The sequence below is a fragment of the Trifolium pratense genome, linkage group LG3, assembly GCF_020283565.1.
Source record: "Trifolium pratense cultivar HEN17-A07 linkage group LG3, ARS_RC_1.1, whole genome shotgun sequence".
In the NCBI taxonomy this organism is placed as follows: domain Eukaryota; kingdom Viridiplantae; phylum Streptophyta; class Magnoliopsida; order Fabales; family Fabaceae; genus Trifolium; species Trifolium pratense.
In genome coordinates, this window is record NC_060061.1 from 12877028 (window position 1) to 12898206 (window position 21179).

General features: G+C 33.0%; 1 protein-coding gene across 2 annotated transcripts; it reads right to left on the reverse strand.

The window, feature by feature from the left end:
• Nucleotides 1-3465: 3465 nt before the first annotated feature.
• LOC123916542 lies at nucleotides 3466-17045 on the reverse strand. Of its 2 annotated transcripts, XM_045968016.1 has the most exons (14): nucleotides 16738-17045; nucleotides 16102-16641; nucleotides 14573-15796; nucleotides 14133-14445; nucleotides 13445-13700; nucleotides 13134-13350; nucleotides 12694-13046; nucleotides 12085-12615; nucleotides 10400-11600; nucleotides 9959-10312; nucleotides 9506-9743; nucleotides 4591-7205; nucleotides 4343-4473; nucleotides 3466-4164 (listed from the first exon to the last, which is right to left on the reverse strand). In XM_045968016.1, the coding sequence occupies exons 1-14, from the start codon at nucleotides 16867-16869 to the stop codon at nucleotides 3852-3854; spliced, it is 8418 nt and encodes a 2805-aa protein (XP_045823972.1). In that variant the 5' UTR covers nucleotides 16870-17045; the 3' UTR covers nucleotides 3466-3851. The 2 variants fall into 2 exon arrangements, with proteins under 2 accessions (XP_045823972.1, XP_045823971.1); XM_045968015.1 differs by having other exon boundaries at nucleotides 4343-7205.
• Nucleotides 17046-21179: the final 4134 nt, after the last annotated feature.

Consider the following 21179-nt stretch of genomic DNA (forward strand, 5'->3'; position numbering starts at 1 on the left):
AGGATTGTGTTGTACTGGATTTTGTCTCATTCAAAGTTCCATCCATCCACTGACCACAGTACTCGCCACCACGCTCAAGGTGGGTGGGACTTTTCATTTCTTTTCCTTACCTCTTCTCCGAACAAAATGGAAAAAGCTGATTAAATGTTAATCAGTGATTATTATGGTAAACTAAGTTCTTCTAGTTTAATTAAGTTTATCTTTGACTTGAATTTTAACATGTTACTAGTTGGTTCAGTGGTGATTGACACTGAATTTAGTATAGAGGATCACGGATCGATCTCCCAACTGCGATCAAGTGAGGGTTGAAATTACTTGATGGCAGAACTAACCGCAAAACCAAACCAAATTAGACAGTCCAGTAGATCGGATACTTTTGCTAAAAGAAGAAAAACAAATTAGGGAGAATTTGTTCACTTTGATCTCATGAGACTCGATGGATTAGTCTCTAGGGATAGAGGATACCTGGTTTATGTAAAACAATAATAATCTTAGAATTCAATTTCTTTAAATACAAAAAATGTTATTTTTAATACAAAATTTACATTTTTGTTTGTTTTCTTAAGGTCAAATGTATCAAAGGTACTTTAAGTTTTGCATTTGTTATATATAAGTCATTTAAGTTTTTTAGGTATCAAATATATCTTTTAAGTTTCTAACTTATTGTATTATTATTCTTCAAGTTATTCTTCATTATAACAACATTGAAGTAACATATTGATACAGTAGTGAACACTGCATTTTGACTTCCAAATAACAAGAAGCAATTGTCAATGCAAGTTAACAGTTATTTTAGTGTTTTTATAACGGCGGTTGAAGGGTAACAATAGAATAAATTAGAAACTTAAAGACCTATTTATTACCTAAAAAAAGTTAAAGATATAAATTTAAATGATATATTTGTTATAAACGTGAAACTTAAAGGATACCTGAAAGTATTATGTCTTTTTGTAACTTGTGGCTCAAATCCTATGAAGCCCCGATACGCGACACGATATCGATACAATACGACACCGATACTGGAAAATTTTCAAAATTCTCGATGCGATACGGCCGCGATACGTTATTTAAAAATTAAATTTAAAATTAAATATATATAAATGCACAATATACAAACATAACTAAAATCGATAATGATAAAAAATTAACATTCAAATTACTCAAATTGAGCAAACAAGTAACAATTACATATCTTAAGTTAAGTACTATCCAAAAAGAGGAGTGAAATTGATAACTTAACTGGTTAATTAGTTGAACTAAGAGTTAAGGAGTTGGATATTCAGGGTTCAAGTCCTGACAAGGAGAAAAACTAACATAACAATATAATATACTAACAATTTGCTTATAAAAAAAATACGTACTACCAAAAGACATAATTGGTAACATCATATTCTAACATTCAATACTTAAAAGAAAACACGAATTGTATCAGTCTCCTTTCCTATGTTTTAATCATCAAAGAGCATTAATTGTCCGATATTTTTCCGATACACGTATCGGAGAAGTATCCGACATGTATCGGTTATATTTTTTTAAAAAAATAATATTAATTTCCGATACGTGTATCGGATAGTATCGAGCGAGTATCGGTATCGAGTACGTATCAGACACGATGCTTTGTCATTTAAATTTAAGTTTAAAATAGATTGATCCCATTAGTTTTTTAAGTTTGAAATTGATAATTAACTTTGTAAAAAATTACACTGTTACCGTTTTATTGACAGTTCATTACAAAAATGTTTATGTGATCGTTTACCAAGTAGCATGACATTGTATGCTTACGTGACCATTACAAAAATGCTTACATGGCCGTTAGCTAGGAGGATCTATGTAAACAGAATTTCATAAAATGCAGACCATTCATTGAGTATGATGAACGTTTTAAAAAGGATATTTTGGTGATACGATACCTGTGGTTGGTAATGATCCAAATGATAAAAAATAGTATATGTTGAAGGGTGACAACAACAAACATTTTTGTAAGGAAGGGTCATTCAACACATCTATTTTTTTTATGTATATGTGATATATTTGTCCCGTGTTCGATAAACATTTATATCACAATTTTATTTTTTTATTTATCAATACATTTTCCTGTATTTTTCATATAAGAATAAATAAAAATAGAGTAAAATTGATGAAAAATAAGTTTTGTTTATTTAGTGGAAAGAAGAGTTTAATTGATATGCACCGACGATGTAAAATAGTTTTACACGATCGTCCAATAAAAAACTATCATCTTACACTAATGTGTCAATTTATTAAATTGCGAATTTTAAGAGTAAAATTACATAAAAGGTTAAAAAGAAATTGAAGATTATTAAGATTGATGAGGACAAATTAGATAACTTGGTAGTAATTAATTTTATTAGATTATATATATATATATATATAAATTTGTAAAATTTGTATTCGTTAAAACGTTATTGAGCGGTGTAACATTACTCAAATGTTACACCGGTGTAATTTGATCCCTCCCCATATATATATATATATATATATTTTGAAGGATATATTATATTAGTAGTAAGTCAATGGAGACTTACTCCTGGAGTCAACGGATGCCACCTCTTTCTTAAAACAGACTTTATTTTTGACAACGTAAAATAGATTTTCTAATTACCAATTTTTTTTTTTTTGTCAAATAACCTAATTGCTAAAAAAGTTATCCCTTAAAATGAATAAATGTGGTGCACGACAATCTCATATCCCTACATATATAATGTCAATACCCCTACCAACTAAACTGAACTTACAAAAAATATTACCAAAATATTTTAAATTGTATCTAACATAAGTAATTTCAACACGTCACTTTTTAATAAATAAAATACTCAATAAGAAATCGATCCTAGTTTAGATAAAATATTACAGTAAAGTACTATTGCAAAATTCGAACTAAATAACGAGCTAATGAATCTCCTTCTTTTTGCCATTGAACTTCCCAATCAAATTCATCGTAACACTCATAATTATCAACTTTACGTAGATCCCACTGTATTCCGGAAAACTTTTAGTCATAATTGAATGACATGTCAAGAGTTGCATCTAGCATGTTGGCAACTACAAAATTGTTCCTCACATTGTCTGTTCCTGTCAAAGTATTGATCTAACCCCAAACAACAGATGAACAAAATGTACCATGTGAATATTTCTCTTCCCCTTGGGACCTAAACATGATTGGTTATTACATATTAGGCATTCATAACCATCGATACATGGAAAAAGATAGGCTAGTGAGTCAATATAGAGGGGAAGAATATTCTGTCTTACACATTTTAATATTTCCAATTCCAGAATCCAGAAACAAGTTCTGAAGAAATAAGCAAACTAAAAAACTTTAGTTACTCCCTTCTTCCAATTATAAAATCAGAAGGCTTGCAATAGAAGGAATACAGTCTGAAAATTCTAATTCATATTAATATTGGCGATATATAGCAAGCGCAAATTTTAAGAATCACAGGCATGATCAACCCTCTAGTATCAAACTAGTTTAATTTAACAAAAGAAACTACCATTTTCTGAGCTTTTATAGACAACAAAGGTTTCACATGATTGTTCCAATCTCACCAAAGAAAGACCAAGGATAGTAGATAATACTAGTGTGTCTTACATCGGTTTGATTACACACATTGTTTGCCTACCAACGCTATCTATATAAAGAATGCTAAGCCTTTGACAAAATTACACCAACCTTGCTCGATGACAAAAGGATGCATTTTCATATTAATAATAAATCTTCAAAAGTTTGTTGCAAAGATTCCAAATTCAGCTAATACCATAACCAGACGGTTTGAAGTGTAAAAACAAAAATTACTACAGCATTTGCATGTACATAAACCTGACAATTTTCATTTCTTACCCTTTTTCTTGTTTTTCTTGGATTTGCTTTTCTTCCCCTTGGCCTTTCCATGTCCTGAATTACCTGCACCTTGAGAATTATTGGGCATTTCATCTTTTGATTCCTTCAAAATATTTTGCTCGTGTTGGTCATCATTGCCTACTTCAGCCCTGGCTTGTGATGGATCTGACTCTGACTCAACATTGGTATTTCTCTTTTGGCAGGCCAAATTCAGTTTAGACAAGATGTGCGCTACTTTTGATCGTCTAGAAAGAATTTTCTTTGAAAGTACAATTAGAGTGTTCTTCTCAATCATTGAATCACTGTATAAGAGACAACAAAAAGATTAATAAATAAAGCAAAAACAGAAAATCATATAGCAATCAATGTCTTAAAGTGCTGATAAGTATTGGAGAACTACCAAAATATTGTTTACGATTAGTTATGACAAGTTACTTAAGTAAAAAAAAAAAATTATGACAAGTTACTTATATTACTTACCTCGTGTTCAATGCGGCTCGAAGCTGCTTCATTTCATCAAGCAAGCACGCCAACTCCTCCACAACATTTTTGTTTTCCATCTTAATAGGGTTTGACAATTTCAAAAGTTGAATATAATGATCCAAAACTTCCTGGAGAGAATAGAAAAAAGTGAAGGAAAGAAAATCTTGTGATAAAAGAATATAAATATTAATTGTTTGAAATAAGCACATTTTATTCGGAAAAAAATAAAAATAAAATTGGCTGACCTTTATCATTAAGGAATCAGGTGAGACACTGTTAAGACATGATACATCAGTTGCAGACCCGAAATTTTCCAACCAATTCCAGAAGAAGTCAGCATTCATAGATCTGTTAACTTCATCTTTTATCTGTCCATCTGATTCCTGATGTGAAACAGAAGAGCATTCATTTGGAAGGTTTGAAGAAAACTCCTTAGATGTTGAATCAGAGGCTACTGTTGTGGTTTCCTCTCCCACACTGTCAACTCTACTTGGAAATAATGTTTCTAATATGAGCTCCTTCTTTTGGCATATCGTTAAATCCACAAACACAGCATCTGAACACCCAATTTCGGGAGAATTGTCCTGAAGCTTAGCAATCACCAAGGGGTTGCCAATCACTTTAAATGCCTTAGCAAAGACTTTCAAACCCGTGCGTTTCTTTTGAAGAACATTTAAAAAGTCTAATGGAAGTTGAGAGGATACATTGCTCTTCCCCAACAAACTGCGAAGTAACGCCAAATACTTCCCACTCCCAGAGGTGAGAAGAAGCAAACACATTGAAACAATCAACCTCAGGAGAAGCGATGGAAAGTAATTCTTCACATGCAAGCTTGATTTTTCAATCCAGGTTTTGGTGCCATTTTCATCAGAAACAAACTCAAGGAGGATATTCGCAATGAAATCATAGACATCTCCCATGTCTCGCCGTTGTGAAGCAAAAAAGCCCAAATTTGTAAGGGAATCTTCATTTTGTGAAATAAGCCATTCAGTGAAAGATGACTTTGTCGCATAAATGAACCCGTTCAAGCCTGAGGTCCACAGCAATAGACGTTCAACAAGATACATAAAGCAACTAGGAGACAGATAGTCAACTTCTGTTTTCCAATTCCCACTGCAAGTATGCTGCAATGCACTATGAAGCTTACAAATGCGATTTATCTCTAAAACCACTCCATGTCCTAAACACAACCATAAGCTATGAATGAAATCTTTCCAGGGTTGGTTATCTTCAAACTTTGTCATAATTTGCCGAAACAGATCATTTTTTACATTAGATGTACCAAGAATCATAACTACCACCCTTCCGATTAGACCATAGGTCAATCTATCTTTCCGTTTAGTGTTTTCATCTTTCCGTTTGGTGTTTTCATAGATGACTTCTTTCATAATATCCTGCCAAGATTCAGTTATCCTTTGATAAACCATTTCTTTTGCCAGTGATTTCTTCCAGTCAAGGGGAACTACATGATGGGATAAACACTCAATTGTCTGTCTGTAAAATCTCTCCAATGTTCTCAAGTCACTGTGGCCATGGCTAAAACATTTGGACTTGAGAAGGAATTTTGAGACCTCATAGATATGCAATAAAGACTGTACTTGACAGAATTTGGAAAAAGCTTTATTAACTGAAAAATTGTAGAGTGCATCTAGGTTGCGCAAGACATCCATGCCAACAGAAAGTAACTCTGAACTCCAGTAAATCTGAGCAGAAGAAACTAAAGGTTGAACATCAACAGAGACTATCTTACCATTCTTCTTTAGCAATCTATCTCCTAGTTTCATCACCCAGTTAGCATCAGGGATGAGCAAAAGGTAAATCTCATTTAGATTATACATCCGCTTCTGAACACCCAAATAATTTAATGCAAACTTTACATAACTGTTGTGCTGATGAAGCTGCTCTTGAGTTTTGAAATTTGAAAGGGATTCCAGCATATGAACAATGTTATCCTTCCAACATGTCCAACAATAAAACAAGGTCTCCACAGAAAATTGACTCTTCATAATCATGCCTTCAACTGAAACATCAAATATATTCTCTCGCCAGACATACTTAGAGGAGTTCAACCGAAAATGAGAGTCCAGCAGTTTCCACAAACATAGCACTTCCCCTCTTGTACTATTATGGATGCGAGAAGATTGCAAATGATTCATTATTTCAATGATGGTGTCATGCTTATTTGACAGTATCTTTGCTTCTGTAGATGCAAGCTCATAAAAGCTGCTTGACACTTCTTTTGCAAATATCAACGCTCTTCCCAAAAGCTCGGCCTTCTGTGTAAACTGCTTTAAGGGCCACGCTTTGCTTCCTCCAGACCAAAGAGATTGTGCAAGTACATAGAAAAACATAAGTTCACATGCTTCCAAGAATTCACCAGCTTTTCCTAGCAAATCAGCCTCGCGAAGAATATCACCCATCATCTTAGCAATGTTTACAGCCTCCACAAAGTTGCCCGATTCCTCTTCTAATTCAAGACGTTCATCAAGTAAGCTTAATGATTGTAAAAACTTACGCTTCAAATCCATCGAATGAAAAGCTCTAACAAATTTCATCATCGATTTGATATCTTTGCTGCTAAAATATTTATGGGCACACGTTTCCAGAAATTTTTGTTCAATTATGTAGAGATCATGACTATTAGCCCAACCAGGATCAGCACTTTCATATTGTTTCCATTGCTGAATGTAATGTAAGCCAGTGTCAAACAATCCACCTTTTGCACAAATATTCAAACAATCCGAGAAGAAACTTCCTCTAGCATACACTTGAGCTGCCATTTCGTGACAACCAGCTAAATAAAAGCAATCTCCTGCCCTTTTCAAATCGGGCTCTTCACATTTTTCCAAGTAAAGCTTCCCTGTTAGCAGAAATAAGATTAATTTTGAAGATTAAAAGTTCATAATGCAAAAACTTGCCTAAACAGACAATCAATTAAAATGTTTGTACAATAAAATAAGTCAAATCCCTAAAAAATCAAATGGATTCATCAACAAAAAAAGAACTTACATGCACTCACATAACCTGATGTCAATTAAATAGTACCAGTAACTAAAACAAAAGTTAGGTATCATTGAAAGTAGTGAATAGTTATAATTAAAGCTTTGTCGGGAATATTTAAGTCTATAACAAAAGCTATATTTAGATGAAAGGTGTAATTTTTAAACGAATATGCATAAATCTTTTGTATCTTCAAGCTCTTTAGTCATAAAAATAATCTTGGTACAGATTATATATTAATACAGATTATATCTTGAAGCTCTTGAGCAAAGCATGTGGCTTAATATACAACTCCTCCATAAATGATTTCAGGGATGATTATAATAAGTAATAACATCTAAAAAAATTCAAGCAAGTTTACTTTGACACTTTCTTGTCAGTGTAAATGAATGATCAGTGCTTTATGGTAAATAAAATCATTTTTTTAACTATATGAAATAGTTCTTAAAAAGGGTAAAGTACGTAGGTGCGGGTACGGTACCGGTACCCGATACGGTACGTGGTACGGCATTTTTAGAAAAACTAATGTACGTGTATGGGCATAAATTAAGGTACAGGTATGTAGCCGGTACTGGTACGTACGCAGTACTGGCACTCTCCCTCAAATGGAGTACCCGTGCATCATAGGGGTAAACTAAAGAAACAGTAACATGAAAATAATTTTCTAATTATTATTCTAAATTTGAGGATTGCAAAAAACTTGGTAGATAGATTTAGATACTCTGCTATATTTACAATACTACAAAGATGCCAACATAAGCCCTCTAGCAACTTTTCAATAAAGATGTGTAGTACTGTTGTTTAGTGTTCAACTGTTAAGGTGGTTAGAAAAGAGGAATCCTCTTAAACAAAAGGACTAAAAAAATGACAGAAACAAGCATCCCAATACCACAACATATAAAATCAAAATTAACGCCAACAGCTATGTTGGATATGCCTTGAAATCTCGGTAACAAGAAGTTAGAAAATCATGTTTTTGAGAGATTCTGCCTGCTCACGCCCAGGCGTGGGAGCTGGCGCCCAGGCATGCAGAACTGGGATCAATTCTGTCTTCTCACGCCCAGGCGTAGGAGCTCACGCCCAGGCGCAGCGCGTTTTCACAGCATGTGTTGTTTTGCTGTTTTTTTGGGAAAAATCTTTTCTTGGAGGATATTCTGACTTGGATTTGTTTTATTTTAAAACAGATTTGTTACTAATTTTTTGGCATATATTTTTCTATAAATAGGGATCACTTTATTCATAGAAAAATTGAGTAGAGATGTAGAGACAAGGATTAGGGTTTGCCACCACACAAGGGCTAGGGTTTTAGAGAGGAAAAAGAGTTTTCTCTTGGTACAACTCTAGAGTGGGCAAACTATCTTTGTGGTACACCTTGGGAAACACTTATCAAATTGAGTCTCTTGGCCACGGGAAGAGATTCGGGTTTTTGGGTAGAATTAGGATTAATTCTTGTAACTCAATTGGAACTCTTTGTAAAGTTACTTGTTTGATATAGTGGAACGGAGGGGCTGCTCTCTCCCCCAGACTAGGTCATTATTGGACCGAACTGGGTAAACAAATTATCGTGTTCTTTCTTCTCCTTTATCTTGTTTATCGGTTATTATTATTATTGCTTATTCCACTTAATTATTGGTTGCCGTTCTATTGCTCCACACATCAAGTTCTTTTATTGGTGTGATTTTAAGATGAATTCACAACAAGCTACAAATGTTGGTGTCCAATTTTATATCACAGAAACACTTGTTATAAATTTTACTAAGAGTTTTAATTTCTATATTCATTAGTTAAATGAACTTTATTCATTTTATATTCTTGAGAAGATTCAAACTACAGTCACAGCAACCACGGCAAATGAGCATAAATGTACACTTGCTATTTATGTTCTAAAATGATTGGTCGAGTGGTGTTGGTTTGGGTCCTTGGAGTATGCTCCTCTCAAGGTCTCAGGATCGATTCCCACTGGTGCCAATTTCGGTGGGCTAAGTCCATACAGAGCAAAAAAAAACTCTGCCTTTAAATGGGGCCCCCGCAAGTGGGCGGTGGGATTGGTCCCCTTAGATTAGTCGGTCCTAAGGCCGGATACCAAATTTTCAAAAAAATACTTTTCAATATAACATGACATAAAGGTACAGACATAGATGCAAAAGCTGAAGTTCATACCTGCTCTTTCATAGTCCCCCAAATCAGAAAAACATTGGGCAGCAGACTCGGCCATTCCTATGCTTTCAAAAATTTCAGCAGCTTCCCTAAGCACTGCATTTGCATCTTCAGGATTCAAGTCATGTAAACGGTTTGCAGTTGCCCTAAGGCCAGCAGCCTTAGACCTTTTTTCCCAATAAGAGTCCCCAGCTCTTTCAAAACACGTTGTAGCCATCTCAAAGTTATTTTGATAATATAACTGCAAAGAATCAGTCACAATAATATATCATTTGGAGCAAAACGAATAGTAGACAAAAGAGACACATCTAAAACCTTGGTTTTATGCTTTACACAATAATAAAAGTATAAAATTATTAGCGATATAGCATAATATCACCTATGAGGTATTTAGATATAGGATAAATCACATTACTAGGAAAGCAAAATGAATATAATGGTAGACATTAAAACAACCTTTTTGCCACGTGACTTCCATTCATCTGGGCTACTAGCAACTTTCATTGCCTGAGCAAGTGAATCATCCAGTTCTTTGAACTGTACAAGACACTTTTTTTTCCAATAATCAAACATAGGTTGACAAAAGTCCTCTGTATTCTCGCATATCCACAATCTCTGTCTTGTACGAGTGACAGCCACATATAGCTGCTTTAGCTCTGAGCACAAAATATTGTGTTTGGAATCATTGAAACTTGGAAAAGACTTGGATTCTGTATGTTCCAGCATATCTTGTTCATTCATATACTCGTAAACCACCCTCCATCGATTTTGCAAGGGTGAAGTGCCAAAAAAGTTGTACAACAATACATCCTGCAAAAGAACACATGGCCAATAAAACAAATAAACACAACATTTTTAAAAAAATGAATCAGATTAATGTAATGATTTTTAAACTACCTGAAACTCAAGCCCTTTGCACTCCAAAATAGTTAGAACAAGAGCTTGTTTCCCAACATATTCCAAAATTTCTTTTCGCGCATAATCATCACGTACCAAAATTACTTGCTCCGCTCCAAAGCCAACAATTTTACCACTTTCATGTCCAGTGGTGCCAAAAATAGTTACAATTGCATTTTTTTTGCTCTCACACTCAAGAACAACAGGAGCTTCCCCGTATATCAAACTGGTCTCAGGCTTCAAAACATCAATAGAATGAGGGAAAAAAAGGAAAAGAAGCTCAATGATGCTCTGGGATAACTTCAACACTCCAGCATGAGTCCGAAAGTTTTGATTCAGTAAAAATGTTTCTGAAACTTTCATTTTATCCTTTCCTTTGTTATAAGCACCTCTCTTCGATTCTTGCACAAACTTCTTGTAAAAGAGAGATTTGATATCTTGGAACCTAAAATCAATTCCCCTTGCTATGGTTTGTGCAGTATCCCCACAAAAAACAAAACCCTCTTCTACATTTTGACAAACATATTTAAATAAAGCAATTTGACTCATGGTTAGATCCTGCACTTCGTCAATATATACAAAGTGCATTTCATCACCCTCATATTTGTTAATTCTGAGTCGGCGATGAATGTCAGCAACAATATCAGCCAAATCAAATTCCCCTTTATCCATCTTCATATTTTCATAACTTTGATAAATATCATATATGATCTCCCTTTTCTGCTTGCTTAAACTTGAGGATCGGTTTTCAGACAAGGAAAGATAATCTTGACGGCTTAACTTCCCTTCACCAGGCTCCAAAGATTGCATGCCCCCTTTTATATGAGACACTATTTCTGTGAACACTCTGGATGAATCTAATGTCTTGGTATATTGGAAATTGAAATGTGGCCAATATAATGAGTCAAATCTCTCATAAGTCACCTGCTTCTTCCTTATAAAAGTCTCCAAAGCAACAGATTTTACACCAATGTTCTCACTTAGAGAAGACAGATCATTAAATCTTTCCAAATAAGAATTTCCCACAGTCCCATCAAGCATCATTAGAAACTTCTGAAATGTTATCACAAGTGGATATGATTCGGCAGGAATATTAACAAAAGAATCTGGTATATTCTTAAATTGTATTGATGTATCAACATCAACAATATCTTCCTCAATAGAACACCTATCAGCGGAAATATCCCCATCACATATGAATCTGTATGCACAATATAAACAAACATGAGAGACAGATTTATTTCAAAATACCCGCACATGTGGTGATACTACAATGGTTACTAAAATTAAGGAGTTACAACAGTGTATCTTCATTACCATTACCTAATTTCTTAATTAGAAAGCAAACTTAAATACTATTAGGGGCGCCAGTTAACACTAAGCAAAGGACAACAAGGAGGGTTAGTAGTCAAAACACGCCAAGCTAAAGTACACTCATCATGCATTTCACTCTATAAAATGATGTATACATCCAACAAAAACTATATGAAAATCAATTCAACGCAGATAAAACAATAACAAATAAGATATTCCTAGTATTATGGACCTCACTTTTAGCTTTTGAAAGTAACAAGTAGGTGAAGATATTCCTTTGACAAACAAATAGGGATCAACAATCCATTTTAACAGTAAATTATCTAACAAGAAGAAAGAAAAGCTTATAGTCTGAAGTAGAAGTTCCATACCTTTTCATTCTAACAATCTGATGTTTCACTGCTTGACAAAGTTTAGGACTCACTGTTACAAATAATTGGTGTAAGACAGGCCTGCCATTTACAGTAGAACTGTCTTTGTACTCTTTATCATAATTCAAACAAGGAACTTCAACACTCTTAATTCCATAAGTTTGTTCAAGAGCCGAATGGTGCAATTCCTCCTTTTTTAATAACTTCATGGTCAAAACAGTGGTTTTGCCGGTACCAGAGCGACCCAATACAAATGTACTTCGAGAAAAGAGTATTATGTCACGTTCTTCATCCGATACTTCAAATGGAAGTTCCAGTTCATTACTATTACAATCAGAAAGCAATTGGCTAACCACAACAGATGATAAAGAATAGAATTTCATCAGCAAAAAACTCTCCTCAACCTTTGAATTCTCAACATATATTCTTTGATCTAAATAAGCAGATTCACCTTCATTTCCATTATTATCAAGATTCTTAATTTTGATGATTTCTGTTGATTTTTTCCATGTCATTGGGACCTCCATCTTCCTAAAAAAGATGTAAAACACAATCAGTTAGCTAAAGCATCTTAGGTGTAATAAAATACAAATCAATCGAAGTACTTACCCCTCAAAACATTGCTCACTGCAGCGACTTATAAAATCATTAGTATATCTTCCGAAAATACTATCAAGCCGCTTCACTACCTTGGGAATATCCTCTGGAGGAAGAACATCCCATATCCTTAAAACTTGAGTGAAATTCGACTCTTTTACTATGTCCTTTGAACAAACAACAAAGAGACCTTCAACTTTATATTGCTTTAACATCTGGGATGAATTTCCACAAAGCAAGTCCACTTTTATCCTTTTTGGTCTCCACCCACTAGAGAGTTTGAGTAAGAGGCTAATGACCAACTTCTTTGTCTGCTTTGATGGAAGACTTTTAAATGACTTTAGAAAGTTATCACTGAAAAGAACCTGCACAAATATTGAAAGAGGAATATGAACTAAAGGTCAAGTATATGATCACAATAAGTAATATCACTAGATGGGCAAACCAAATACCTTCCACCTAGAGTTTCTAAAAATGACACTGTTGGCATTAAGCAAATCATCAAGTTTGTCCAGCTCTTTCCTAGCATCCCATATAGTTTTCACTAAATCCATGTCTTCATCCGCATTAAAGAAACATTGACGTTTTTTAGCATCAAGCACCAAAGTTTTCCATACATTTTTCTGACTTACTAGGGTCCTTTCATTTCCCAATATCCATAGACAATGCCTGTTGAATATAAAAGCAATAGCATTATTGCATACATTCTTTTTGGACAAAAACAAATGCAAACGCAATCGTAACAGCATATGGTAGGTTTTACCTAGCCCTGGTAAGAGCAACATTGGTCCTCTGGTTATTGGAGATGAACCCAAGAGAAGTACTGCAGTCAGTTCCAACGGTTGATAAGATAATAACGTCCTGCTCTCCACCCTGGAAACCATCTATGGTTTTCACCTTCACATCAAAACCTTCGTGCTTATCATACTTCTGTCCAAGAATATCCTGAATTGCATCAACTTGGGCAGCATATGGAGACACTACACCTATACTAAGGTTCTCATTTGAGTCAAGCCATGCTGCACCATTCCAGCAAAAGCATTAAGCAGGAAGTATTTTTATATTAGTAAATATGTTCACACAAACAAATCATAATAGCATACTCGGCAAGGAAAAATAAATTTATTCCAGACAAAGTTCACCACATTATAAATACTTTAAGCAACCATACAGTTTAAAAAACACAATAACATAAATTTGTATCTTCGTATTAGCATACCCGGCAAGGAAAAATAAAACACAATAACATACATGATTTTTTCCAAAAAAAAATGATACAGGATTGTTATTATATTAATTAATGCTTGAAATGTTACCTAAAATCAAACATTAAGCCTATCACAATCTCAAGGAATATTTTCTCAATTGACAAGTAATTTCTAACATGATAAATCACCACAGAGGATTCATATATGTATATTACCCACACACACACACACACACACACAAACCTCTAAAACAATTTCTGATTATTTTCATCACAACCGCCACTTCAATAATATTTTCATCATCAAACTCTTCGGTACCACCATCTATATTTATAAAGGAATATGGACCAAACATTTGCCCTGGGAGATATTGTTTGCTGTAGTTCTTTGCAATAACATTTGGTGCATCAAGAATTTGGTTCAAATAGAAGCATGAATTTGGAAAGGAACTAATTGCTGGATGCATCCTGTACTGTATATTGAGGAAGTGATTTGGATGACCCAATGTGCTCAGTCTCGCAAATAAACTTCTTCCAAAACCGACTTCCGAAGAAACCTTAGACATATCAAGGACGAGCATTAGTATTAATTGTCAATAAAAAAAAAAAAAAAACTTAACATTTGTGAAAATGTAGGTACCGTGGTACTAAATTAACTAAATAAGACATGTTTAGAATACATACACTACTTTCAACCATTGCCGGTAGCTGGCGTTCATCTCCAACAAGAATAACATGCTTTATGTCCGGAAGTAGTAGAGGTATGATGGATTCACATTCCTTCAACTGTGCAGCTTCATCAATCACTAAAATGTCTAGAGGTTCCATGGGAACAGAATGCAGCTTAAAGGAGCTGGAAGCAGTGGAAAATATTAATGAAGATGTTTGAAAACAGAACTCTCTGATTGACTCTTCTGTCACAACATCTGGAAGGTCGAGGTCACCAAGTGAAACTTTAAGGGTTCGTAGTAGAGAAAGGCATTCAGTTCTGCTCTGGTGCAATGAGTATTCAGCAGCACTTACTACTACCGACTCAAAAGAACTATCTTGACTCTCTGGAGGAGAGAAAAGTTCTTCCAGTTTTTCAGAAGAAATATTATTTTCAAACAACAAAGCTTGAAATGTACTGAGAGAGTAAATAAGATGAGCCAAATCGTTCAAGTTATGTTCCATAATACAACTTCTGGATATATGAGTACTTAAGATGGAAATACAGTCTCTGAGTGGCAATGCTATAGACAGAAACCTCTCTCTGACAAACTCGATGAAAGATTTGTGCATCATCCTCACACCAGAATTGGAAGGATTGTCAACTTTTGCCCCATTAGAATTTTTATCATCAATTTGCGCCTGTTCTTTTCTCATCTCGTTCTCAATGAATATATGATAATCGGAAACACAAATTTCCAGAAGATCAATCATTGAACCAAAACAATATTTCCAGCCATTAGGTGGGGTGAAACACAGTATGAGCTGCTTGACACGATAGTCCAAATATATCTCTTCAATTTCTGCACCAACTTTGAGCCGCTCATGATTCCCAAACAATAGCATGTCTCCTAAGTTACAGAACAAAGCATCGGAATTTCCATCAAATGATTCTCTCACCATGCTCAAGACACGTGATGCCACTTCCTTAATGGCAACATTAGTTGGAGCACAAACAAGCGTCCTACAGTTCATTTTGAATAGAGCGAAAAGCAGTGTGCCCAAAGTTTTTGTTTTTCCGGTTCCTGGTGGACCCCAAATAAGATCCACAGTAGACTTATGATTGCAATGAATGAAAGAAAGGCAAGCACAAATTGCCTTGGTTTGTGATTCATTCAACTCAGAAGACAACCTTTGATATGTTTCATCATCCTTAAGAGCATCAGTCTTCGGAGAACAGTAATCACAGCTTTTGTCAACCTGCACCCCAACATACATCGGCAAAAACAAAATGTCATACTTGGAAATCATCACAGACTCGATAACAATAAACTAGAAAATGTCATTCACAAATTCATAAATAATTAAGCAATACATACTACTTCTAAAGACATACTTTCTTTCAACAAATGTGTGACAAATAACTATAGCAAACAATCAAAAATAAATTTAAAAATAACCATAACTTCACTACAGTGATTATCCTTTGTCATAGTAGAAATTAACACTAAAAATGTTTGATGAGAACAACTCAAATCCTTAACATATAAAGATAATGTTCTTACCACATCAGTAGCACATAAAATCCTCTCAATCAGCTTCGAATCTCCACCCATATGCAGGGCGTTCCATATCCATCTATTAGGCGTTATATTCGTCAAGAATATAATAAACATAGACTTTTTCCCCATCTCATCTACGTCAATGTCTTTAGAAGCAATCACTTTAAAAGTAGACATAAGTTCAGTATCATGAAGAACACCGGCTGACAACACAAAGCTCCACGTCTTTCCTGACCTTGTTAAATCATTAACAGTTTCGGGTTTAAAATCGGCCAAAATAAAAACATTTCCAGGCAATGTTTTGTTCAGCTCTTTTCCATAACCAGAAGAGGTATTTTTCCAAGTATCAGTGTTAACAACATAGTGATTTCTACCACATGAATGTGAGAGTTTCTTTTCAAGAGAAACCACTTGAGCATAAGGTGAACCAGACAAATACTCCATGGAAGAACATAGATTTGCTCGTGTTTCTTCCAACAAAGGATACACAAATGACTTAAAATATTGCTCAAAAGATTTGAAGTACAAATCAATATAATCCACCTAAAAAAAATATAAAAAATAAAAATAAAAAATTATTAAAATGTAAGGAAACCTTGTTAAAATGCGTGTGATGGAGTAAGAGAATAAAGATGAAACCTTGTTTTTGTAAAGATCTTCATTGAAGATGTCTTGAAGAGACCATGAAAAAATGGTGTTAATGAAGTTGTGATCATCATAGTAAGTAGCTTTCTTCTTCTTCTTTCTTGAACTTGAACTTGAAGGATTCATTGTGTTTTCTTCTTAACAAAGTTGAAAATGGTTTTGAGTGAAGTGAAGTAGAAACTTTGAAAATGCAGGAAAGGGCAGTAGGGCACAGCTGAAAGGGCTCTTCAGAAAGAAAAGTTTTAGACAACAAAGGTCTCTCTTTTTTGTTTTCTTTTTTTATGAAATGATTTTGGTACGGTAAAGATTGGAGTGGGATATTGGAGTGCATCTTTGCTCCATTTTGCTGAGCTCCTTTTACTCCTTTTCGATCCATAGATGTGTGACACATGGCAACAATGAATCTAAGGGCTGACATTAAAAATGTTACTCCCTCCGTCCCAAATATAAGAACTACTTTGACTACTGCATGCATGTATGCCAACGCACAATTTTGATCACTAATATCTTTAATTCTCTATTAGTAAAAATTATAAAAACTTGATATTTTGAAAATACTCATCAAAATAAATCAAACAAAATCTTATATGCTAATATTTAAATCTATATACTATTAAAAAAATATGGTCAAAACAAAGATAAGTGAATAGTGTCATTTAGTCAAATTGGCTCTTATAAACAAGTGGGGAAATGTCTTCTCTTCTTTTTTGCTACTATAGTACTCCTTCCGGCCTCATATGTAAGCAAAAATAATTTTTTTAGATTCATTGAAAAAGTGATATATTTAGTCTATATTTTAGACTGAATACATTCATTTTTCAATGAATCTAAAAAAAAACTATTTTTGCTTACATATAAGGCCGAAAGGAGTATACAACAATACGCTCCACCCCTCTTCCTCATCACTAAAGTGCCACACCGCCGAACACCGCCACCGTTCTCCATCTCTTCTGTTCCACACACGTTCTTCTTCGTCACACCGCCGTCGTTATGTGCAAATCTCACTGCCAAAGAAAAGGAGAATATTTTTTAGTTTTTGAATCCTTTTTTTTCAAATAAAAAATATTTCATTTTAAATTATTATTTTTTTGAAAATTTGGTATCCGGATCTAAGACCGACTAATCTAAAGAGACCAATCTCACCGTCCACTTGCAAGGTCCCATTTAATTAATTTTAAAATTGTACTCGAAAAGTATTGAAAAGAAGTAATATGAGCCCTTAGATTGATGGTTGCTATGTGTCACACATCTATGTATTGAAAAGGAGTAAAAGGAGCTAAGCAAAATGGAGCGAAGCTACACATCTATTGGAGTACCGGATTTTGTCTCATTCCACAGGAGTATTCGCTACCACGGTCAAGGTGGGTCTTTTCGTTTTTTTTCCTTACCTGTTCTCCGCCGAAGCAACAAAATGGAAAAAGCTGATTAAATGTTAACTAGTAGTAGTAATATGGTAAAATAAGGTATATTTCAATAAGTTAGCTTAGAGCTTAGACGTGTTTGATAACAACTAACAAGTTTATCTAAGTCTTGTTAAAAAAAACTAACAAGTTTAACTAAGTAGCTTATAGCATTTTTTGAGATATTATTTCAAGTAGTCCATGAGCTTATAAAGTTTTTTACATTTTAATCCATATTTACCCTTATTATTTTTATTTTTTTATTTTTTTGAAATTATAATAACTACCACTAAACATGTATTTTTATGTCATTTTATACTTACAACAGTTAAATTTGTCAAACACTTTAATTTTATTCTAGTAGCTTTTCAGTCATAAATTACCAGCTATAAGCTAGTTTTTCAGTTATAAGTTAGCTTATCAGCTATCAGCTAGCTTATAACTTATTTTTACTAAATAGAGCCTAAGTTCTTCTAGTTTAATCAAGTTTTTGTGTACGATAGTATATTGTAGAGTTAAAAAATTTCGGGAGAATTTGTTCATTTGGGTCTCACGAGACTCGATGGATTAACATCTAGGAACAGAGGATACCTGGTTTATGTAATAAAAAAAAACTTAGAACTCAATTTTTTTAAATATAAAAAATGTTATTTTTAATACAAAATTTACATTTTTGTTTGTGAAATGCATTCAAAAGTACTTTAAGTTTTGGGTTTGTAATATATAAGTTTTAAGTTTCTAATTTATTGTAATGTTACCTTCAAGTTATTCTCCATTACAACAATAACTTAATGAGGCAATAGTAAACACTATATTTTAGCTTTCAAGAAGCATCGGTCGGTGCAAGTTAACGGTTATTATTTTAGTGTGTGTTTGGTTCCACTTCTAGAGAGGCCAAAATTGATTCTAACGTGTAGAATTGGTTTTGAGCTTAGAATCCATTCTAGCTAAAGCAACTATTCCTAGCTTTTGAGTCTGGCCAAAATCTTGAAGGCTTTTTATGTATGTTGAAGAGAGGGTACACCCATTTCCTTTAATAATTAACAAAAATAAAGTGGTTACCAGTATATTATTATAAATTACATTATTATTTATATTATAATTTTAATCCAAAATATCTAAACATAAATTGATAAGAATATTAAAAAGTTTTTTTTTTACGGAGAGAATATTAAAAAGTTGGTAAATATTAAAAGTTCAAAATAATAAAGTTAGATGACATGCAAAAGGATTTTTCTATTATATGCAAATTTATACATATTAAAAAGTTTAAAATAATAAATTTTTATTTTAAAATTTGGGCATTTTATATTAAATGTATGATTTTTTAATAAATAATTGTTGTTTTTTTAATACAAAATTACTAATTTGAGTTGCTTTAACATGTGTAATGTTATTTCAAAAAAAAAAAAAAGAAAGTGTAATGTTGCACATGTTTGACAAACTCAAATAAGAATAATGTATACGAATTTATCGATGCCCATTATGATAATTCTACACCCAAAAACAATTTTGTTTAACATTATCCAAACAACATGGATTGATAAGAATCAAAATCAATTCTGTCAAAATCAATTTTGTCCATCGTAGAATCAAACACATACTTAGTGTTTTTATAACGGCAGTTGGAAGGCTAACAGTACAATAAATTAGAGACTTAAAGATTTATTTGTTACCTAAAAAACTTAAATGATATATATGTTATAAACGCGAAACTTAAAAGATCTTTGAAAGCATTATATCTTTTCGTAACTTGTGGCTCCAATGTATTCAGGGTCATTTAAATTTAAGTTTATAATAGATTGATAGAGAAAGATTGGATATGCGATTTAAAATTCGTCCTTTTAGTTTTTTGAGTTTCAAATTGATCATTAATTTTGTAAGAGATTACACTGTTACCCTTTTAATGACTATTACAAAAATGTTCATGTGATCGTTTATTAAGTGACATGACGCTATATGCTTACGCAATCATTATAGAAATGCTTACATGCCCATTAGCTAGGAGGATCTATACGTGGCTTGAAGGCTATAAATAGAATTTCTTAAAATGTGTTGTGAACCATTCAATCGGCTTCATGAATTGTTTTTAAAAGGATATTTTGGTGATACATATTTGTGGTTGTTGGTAGTGATCCAACTGATCAAATACTGCTAGTAACAATAGATGTTAAAGGGTGACAACAACATAAGCATTTTTGTAACGAAGGGTCATTGCAAAACACATTCTTTTTAAATTGTAATCCCTCCGTCTTATATTATAAGAGAAAAAAAATTATTTTTTTATGTCCTAAATTATAAGCATAAAAACCAATTTTTATCATTTTTAAGATAGACTTCTACATAATTTACTCTATCTTCTTTTCCTCATAATCAATAATCAATAAAAACTCTTTTTACATCTTTCCGTGAAATTATTTCAACAAAAACACAAAAAATTATCCTTAAAATTATCATATTTTACATTTCTTAATAAGTGTGAATTTTTTTTTATGAAACGGAGGGAGTATCTAATATGAATTATGTATCAGGGACATGTTTCATGTTTGTCCCGTGTATGATAAACATTTATCCCACGATTTTATTTTTATATTTATCAATATATTTCTCCTGTATTTTTCATATAGAGTAAATAAAAATAGAGTAAAATTGAATGAAAAATAAAAAAAAATGTTTGTTTCTAAAATTAAAATAAAGATAAACTTTTGTTAATTTAGTGGGAAAAAAATTGAAAATCTAGGTCTAGTTGAGTTATTTTTAACAAAATATCTCATCTTACGTTTTAAGTCAAAAAAAAATCTCATCTTACATTCTAGTGTCAATTTATTAAATTGCAAATTTTAAGAGTAAAATTACATAAAAGGTAGAAAATTTTGAAGATTAGCCGTAGATATTTCTTAAAATAGACTCTTTTTTTGAAAAACTTAAAATGCATTTTTAATTACCATTTTTTTTTTGTCAAATAGCCTAGTAACTAGAAATTTTACCCTTAAAATAAATAAGTGGGATGTCCGAGATTCAAACTCATATTCCAAC